Here is a 7777-nt window from a genome sequence, read left to right as displayed (position 1 = left end):
GACCCTCTTCCACTCTCTCTCTTTCTCTCAAAAGGAATAAGTAAGCTTTATGAATGAATGAATGAATGAATGAATGAATGAATGAAATGATGAAAACAATGTATGTTCACTAATTTGTTCTTATGTTCCTTGTTCTCATGACCCAGTAGCATCCAAAAGCACACTGACTGATATTTGTCATGGGGTATGATGAGGTGAAAACCATAAGATGCTGACAAATTTAACAAAATAAATATGTGAAACTGAAGCATTGCAGATAATGTGGCCTTTTAACTATTATATTTAATTTTGAGAGATTGTTACTATTGCATAATGGGGAAGGCTGAAGATGTTAATCACAGTGCATTTTATGAATACAACATCTTTACCACATGAATGCGGATCTGCTTGGTCTTGGCACCATAGACAAGTGGATTGAGAAAAGGGGGGACCAGCAAGTAGAGGCTAGAAAAGAGGATGTGGATATAAGGGGGAACATGAGCACCAAACCTATGTGTGAAGAAGGAGAAGAAGGCAAGGAGGTAGAACTGGAGGAAGACACACATGTGAGCGATGCACGTATTGAATGCTTTCAACCGAGCCTCCTTCTGGGGCAAACGAAAAACTGTGAAAAAGATCTGTGCATAAGACAAAGTGATGAATGTGAGGTCGAACCCTGCAACTATAAATGCCACAAACAAACCATAGATTTTGTTGGCCCGCACATTTTCTGCAGCCAGTTTCACAATGGCCATATGCTCACAGTAGCAGTGGGAGATGATGGTTGTATGGTAAAACTGAAACCGGAACTTTATCAGTACTAAAGATGGGGCTACGAGAAGGGCAGCCCTGAGTGTTACCAAAGCCCCTATTTGGATGACTAGGCGGTGGGTGAAGATGGCAGCATGTCTTAGTGGATAACAGATGGCCACATAACGGTCCAGAGCCATGGCCAACAGGATGCCTGACTCTATGCCTTGAAATGTGTGGATGAGCCCCATTTGAAGCAAGCAAGAATCAAAATAAATCTCTGGCACATGAAACCAGAAGATTCCAAGCATCTTGGGCACAATGCTCGTGCCAAGTACAATATCTGTGACTCCCAGCATGCCTAGAAAAATGTACATGGGCTCATGGAGGCTGCGCTCTGACCTGATGATGATCAGAAGCAAGAAATTTCCAATGACAGCAATGAGATACATGACACAGAATGGAATCCCAATCCAGCACTGCACAGTCTCTAGGCCTGGGATCCCTATCAGCGTCAACACAGAAGGCCTGAAGACTGTGATGTTGGAAACGGACATAATGTCCTCCGGCCTCCAGATGAAAATGAAAGAAGGTTCTCAGTCAGTGGCACTCTTCTTTTCTACTCCTGTTTTTATCCTGTCATCATAGCAAGTATCTCTGATTTTGGCAGAAAACCTTAAGATCATATCATCCATCTCATTTACATTATTGAAGGGGAAAGATAGATCCATAGATACACATTGCTGTGTTCAGGAAGGACATCCACGAGTAGTGTAGCACAATAAGAAGTTATGTAGAAGGCAAGCCAACTGCATTAGATCCCTCAGATCATCTGCATAAGGGAATCGCCTGCTGATCTGTTTGTTATTTCCTTCTGGGCCTATGGACAAAAGAATTATACCTGTTTAATTTGCGTATAAAGGGCATTTAAATCAGAGTTTGATGAATCTCTCCTTATCCCATGTCCCTGCTACTCAACAGTACTATTGTTTTCTGTTGTCTCTAGGTCTGTAACTGTCAGTGTGAACCAGAAAATCTCTGCCCCGTACTTTCATATTAAAGCTCCCTATTAAAGAACAGAGAGGAACAGCTGAAATCCTAGTGTGAAATATATATAGATATCTATATCTGTCTATAGTTTCTGTGTCTATGTAAGAGTGCATGTCCTTTCAAAAGAATGTGAAGGAAAAGCTTTGGAAAAGATGATCGAATTCAATGTACTTTGGTGAATTCTGAGTCAAAGTTCCATGCAAGTTTTACATTTCTAATAAGACTGCATTATGTTTTGTCTATATTATTAACAACTGAAATCCTGGAAATTAGTTGTGTGCTTAAAATAACTGCCATTCTCTAATACACATCACTGAATACCTAGAAGTGAGGAATCCGTAGGAGGCAAGAGGACTCATTCTTGCCGACTACAGAAGATAGGAAAATGGGTAAATGGGTAACTTGGAAGAATAGATACCAGTTTCCTGGGTCTAATAGTTCAGAACTTCCATTAGCATGAGATTTGACCCATTGCTTCATTCATTCTTAATGTATGTCATGTAATGTATGTAATGTAATATAGACCATATGAATGACTGTATCACTTTGGGAGCTCAGACATAGGAAATGTATAGACAATAAAGCAGTGAAAGATAGGTTCCTTAAAAGTGGTCAAATAAAGAAGTAGAAATGCAAGACAAAGAGCAAACCTTGGAATACCACAAATGAGTCAAGACAAGGCTGTAGATTAATTGAGGAACGCTTAGTCACCTCTCAATTTACTAATGACTGTCTGAAACCATGGGGTCTTTGTCCTTACATAAAGTAATTCTTGGATCAAAACCATTGTTTTTTTAAAAAAATTCAATATCTTGAATCAAGACATTCTCAAGATAAAACAAACAAATTGTTATATTGTAAAAAAAAAAAAAATAGGATTCAGTTATTTCATTCTTTCCTAGACACCTCCACCTTTGGTGCCTTATGTCAGCAAGCTCAAGGTCTCTAATCACATACTTATTGTCACCAACTATGCCAGTAATGCAGGAAGAGTTGTGATTTACATGGCTAACCCTAAAATGATGTAACCCAGTCAACAGGGGCCATTCTATGAAGAAAGTCTGTGTCGGCTGATATATATTTAGAATAGACTAATCAACTAAGTCCTTGATTTCCAAAGCTTTGCTCCCCAATGCTTAATTCTACAGATTCCTAGATCATGGATACTTTCATTAACTTTTTCATCCTAGACTTACTCAGAATCAGAATAGAAATCATTTAGTAACAATCACATTGTCTGACATATTCAAGAGTAGGGAGCTGACATGGGAGCATTTCCTGACAGGTACAGATGGTGGGAAGGCAGGTGGGAGAGGACTTAAGTTAGTACAGGGCAGCAGGGATGAAGTGGCTATCATTGGAAAAGCTGGAAGTGAAACATTGTGGGGTGAACTTGGGGATAATGAGACTTCCTCACCCTTTGTTGTTGGGAGCCAGTTCTGCTCTTACCAGACACCTGAAGACCATGGCCAGTCTTCATAGCACCATCACTCATTGTTTACCTCCTCTCTCTTCCTCCTCCTAAGATTCTGGTCTCATTTACTTGCATCTTGTGATGGGCAATGCCTCTTTCTTCCATCTTCACCCTCTGTAACAGCTCTCTTCAACGTTATGAACTCTGATCTATTTGCTGCTGGGGCCATCTGCCAATCTGTAGAGATCTGTGGGATAGTCTTTCCTGCTTTCTTCCGTCCCTGCAAAACAGGCATGCTCCCTATTCTGTAAATTTGTTTGAGATCATGTCGGTGTGTTCATCTCCAACAAAATTTGCAGCAAGGTCTGTGCTATTCTGAGACACAGCATAAATTTATTGAGGACAAATGTAGGAGGAAGCAGCTGGCCGCCAACTGTAATGTTCCCCAGTGAATGTTAGGGAGCAGGAGGTCTGAACATGAACTGATAGATTTCCTAGCCACAAGCCCAAGCCACCAGGGACCCAGCAGCTCATAATAAAGCCCTCCTGGGTCTATCCACACCTAATGTCTCTGAAATCATTTCTACATTGGCAGAACCTCCTTGTTCTCTTCTGTTTTCTCCTCAAAGGAAATGCAGAAAAATTAATATATATACATTATATCTTATGAGTTCAGTTTCTTTCCCTCTGTCCTCATTATGAGAATAAGTAAAGAACACTTAAAGGTAGACATGATTCTATGCCATGAGTTAAATAAATATCCTTGTGACTCTTCTTTCACTGAGTCTCAAAAGAGAAAATGGTTTATATAATTGCCTGAGGCCCTTTAAATTTCATGTTAAATGGATTTTATTTTTCAGTTATGAGACCACTTATGATATGATTGACTAAAAATGAGTTTCCAGGAGTGCCTGGGTGGCTCAGTCAGTTAAGTGTCTGACTTTGGCTCAGGTCACTATCTCAGTTTGTGGGTTCAAGCCCCATACTTGGTTTGTGCTGACAGTGTGGAGCCTGCTTCAGATTTTCTGTCTCCCTGTTTCTTTGCCCCTACCCCACTCATGTGCGCGCGCACACACACTCTCTCAAAAATAAACATTAAAAAATAAATAAAATCTTTTTAAAAACGAGTTTTGAGTAGGACTGTCTAGTTTTGAAACCAGATTCTACCATGATTTAACTCTGTACTGGAGGCATTCTAGTAGACTTCTCTATGTTTCTGTTTCCATATCTCTACCTTCATACATTTGTTCTATGGATTAAGACATCTTAGTCCGTATAAATTACTTAATATGGTACACTATATACAGCTGTTGTGAAATAAATGCATGGCTTTAATTATGGATGCTTTTGAAGTTAGAATTAGGATACAAGGCTATTACTACCAGGCATTATAAATTGTTTCTGGGTTAATAAAATATTTCTTTAAGTTATTTGAGTTTGGTACACCTCTTCCTATATTTGTTCTTCCAGTTGGAGAATATATAAATAATGCTATGGTAAAAAATTAATGCTTATATATTATGTAAGTTTTGGTTAAAAATTTAATGTGTATTTATTCTCTCATACCTTCATTCAATATACATTTATCATTAAATGTGTTATCCAGGTCATTAGCACAGGTAAATCAGATGTGATCTATATGGAAGAAGCAGTTGCATAAAGAAAAAATGGAAGGAGAAGCTAATGTGATATATGCTGTGAAAAGTTTAGAAAGGTTATAGGAAAAAAAAGAGAAATGGCCAATATTCCTTAGTTAAAGAAACTCCTAACTAAATTCTAAAATCTGAATAGCAGTCAGGCTAGCAAAATTGTATATGTTTGCATATAGAATAGAAGAAGGAGATGCATTGAGCAGTTTATTTTCTGGAAAAAATGCAAGCAATTCAGAGCATCTTGAAAAAAATATTACATAATATATGGAGATATATCTGTTTTCAAATTTAGAAAGCTAATTGTCATAATTTTCAGAAGTGAGATGTATAAATAAATACCAATAAGTGAATGATGAAAAATATCATTCATTTCTCATGAGATTTCATGAAAGATTAAATTGGGAATAAGTACTGATATAAAAGAGAGATCGTATTTCAGAATTATTTAGTAGATAATCACTAGGATTGGTGATGGAGTAGGCATACAGTGGAGCCCAACATCAGAAGCAATGATTATATTTCTGGAATGGACAAGTAAGTGAGTGTTGCATCCTTTACTGAATTAAGAATACTTTCAAGAAAAGAGCTTTCTAAAAAGCTTTATATTGATATAATTCAAAGTGTACAGAATTGTGCAAGAATAGTCCAGATTCAGAAATTGTCTCTATTTTCCACATTTTGCTTTATTATTTGGTAGCTAGATAGGTGATAGATGATAGATAGATAGATAGATAGATAGATAGATAATAGATAGATGAATAGATAGATACATAGATAGATAATCTTTTTCTGCACTATTTATGAGTACCTTGAAGACATGGTTGCTCCTAAGTAATTCTGTTTCTTGACCAAGAACATAGATATTCTATTGCATTAACTATACTATAACCAAGATCAGAGCACCTAATATTGCAATAAAACTATCACCAAATGTACTTGCCATATTCACATGTAGACAATAATCCAAAGAATGACTTCTCCTAGGTATATTTTTTATTCCCCAGAATCCAATCCAGAATCTCACACTGCATTTCATATTGATGTCTCTTCAGAATCCTTTGATGTACAACAGGTCATTAGCAGATCTTTTCCTTCTTTCTGATTGTTTTATTTCATATCTGAGCACTTACTTAGCTAACATTTTAAAAATCATTTATTGAATTCTAACATACGTACAAAAATCATATGTTGTCCAGCTTAAATAACTGTCACAAGGTAGATGTAAATCAGTAAGCGCCCCATTGAGGAGTACCACATTACTTGCATCCTAGAATGAACCACCTTTCCCCTGTGCTCCTTAACACTCTCCATCGCAGTCGTCACTTCTTCAAGGGAAATGACTATCCTAACTTCTTTTCTTACTGTGGCTTAAAAACAAAAATAAAATGTCAACCCGTGTTTGTAGCTTATCTAATTTGTTGGCCTGTCATTTTTGATCAGGGTCTCTTATGATTTTTGTATTTATGTGATCTCAGTTGTAATGCCTCCTCTTTTACTTATGATTTACTTCTATCAGTCTTCTATCACTCTTCAGGATTAAAGGTTTGTCAACTTTTCTAGTATCTTCAGAATAAACAGCTTCTTATTTTTGTATTTTTTTCCTATTGTTTTTCTATTCTCCACTATGTTTATTTTTGCTGTAATCTTATTTCACTTCTGCTAATTTTGGTTCACTTTGTTCTTCTCCTGCTAGCTGGGTGTAAATTTAGATCATTTATTTGAGGTCTTTTATCTTTTCAATGCAGACATTTATTCCTATAAACTTCTGTCTTAGTGCTACTTTTATTGTGTCCCCTAGGCTTTAGTTTGTTGTGTTTTAATTTCATTTGTCTCAAGAGATTTTCTACTTACCATTCTGGTTTCTTCTTTAAGCCATTACCCATCAGTTAGTTGTTCAAGACTGTGTTATTTAATTTATACATATTTATGAATATTCTGGTTGGCCTTCTGCTATTGATCTCTACTTTCATTATATGGTAATCAGAAAAGATACACTCATTATTATTGAATCTTCTTTAATATTTAAGACTTTCTCTGTGATCATACATGTAATCTATCCTGGAAAATGTTTCTTGTGTGCTAAGGGAAAATGTGTATTGATGCCATTGGGGGAAATAGTCTGTATGTGCATGTTAGGTCTATTTTGTCAATAGTGTTCAAGTCCTCAGTCGCTAATTGATCTTCTGTATGGATGCTCTCATACTACTTTCATGTTGCTGTCTTTTTTCCCCTTAAGCTGTATTAACATTTGCTTCACCTACTTGGGTGCTCTGGTATTGAAAAAGAGACATAGCCAGGAGCACATAGCTACGTGCTGGTTTGGCTATTGAAGAATATTGACGTGTGACATGGTCCTTGGATGTTACCAGGAATCAAGATTTATCTTTCCCACGTTTTATTTCTATGTAAGTCTAAGTGTTGCCAGACAGGAATTTCTAGGCTTAAACAGAACAAAAACAAAAGAAAAATGAAAACAATTTGAAATCTCAGCCCAAGAGAACTTTGTTCTATATGTGAGTGGCAAACCAAAGTTCCCAGGTATTTCATGAGTTTTTAAATGCCTCCTGCAGTTGTGAGCATCTGAGATTTAGACATTTTTTTAAAGTTTTACTTATTTATTTATTTATTTATTTATTTATTTATTTATTTATTTATTTTGAGAGAGAGAGCACATGCACAAGCTGGGTAGGGGTAGAGAGACAATCCCCAATGGGCTCTGCACTGAAAGCACAGAACTAATGCCCACTTGAACTCACAAACCTTAAGATCATGGCCTGAGCCAACCAAAATCAAGAGTTGAACACTCAACCAACTGAGCCATGCAGACGCTCCAAAGTTTGAATACAGACCTCTGTAGAAGATTTGACTTTTACCACATTCATGTTGTTTCTTTGAATCAACCTACAATATCTGTAACAGGAGCCACTAATGA

The 7777-nt window shown here is 36.9% G+C and overlaps 1 protein-coding gene across 1 annotated transcript; it reads right to left on the bottom strand.

Annotated features, from left to right (window-relative positions):
* Positions 1 to 347: 347 nt before the first annotated feature.
* Positions 348 to 1286, bottom strand: LOC147576721 (olfactory receptor 52A1-like). Its single transcript, XM_086679431.1, has one exon. The coding sequence runs from the start codon at positions 1284 to 1286 to the stop codon at positions 348 to 350; it is 939 nt and encodes a 312-aa protein (XP_086535557.1).
* Positions 1287 to 7777: the final 6491 nt, after the last annotated feature.

This window comes from Puma concolor, chromosome D1 (assembly GCF_028749965.1).
Source record: "Puma concolor isolate L17-30 chromosome D1, mPumCon1.1.hap2, whole genome shotgun sequence".
NCBI lineage: Eukaryota > Metazoa > Chordata > Mammalia > Carnivora > Felidae > Puma > Puma concolor.
The sequence above is the reverse complement of the archived record's forward strand: the minus strand, read 5'-3'. Positions and strand labels throughout refer to the sequence as shown.

Coding starts and splice junctions, on each gene's coding strand:
- LOC147576721 (XM_086679431.1), bottom strand. CDS start 1,286: ATGTCCGTTTCCAACATCACAGTCTTCAGGCCTTCTGTGTTGACGCTG.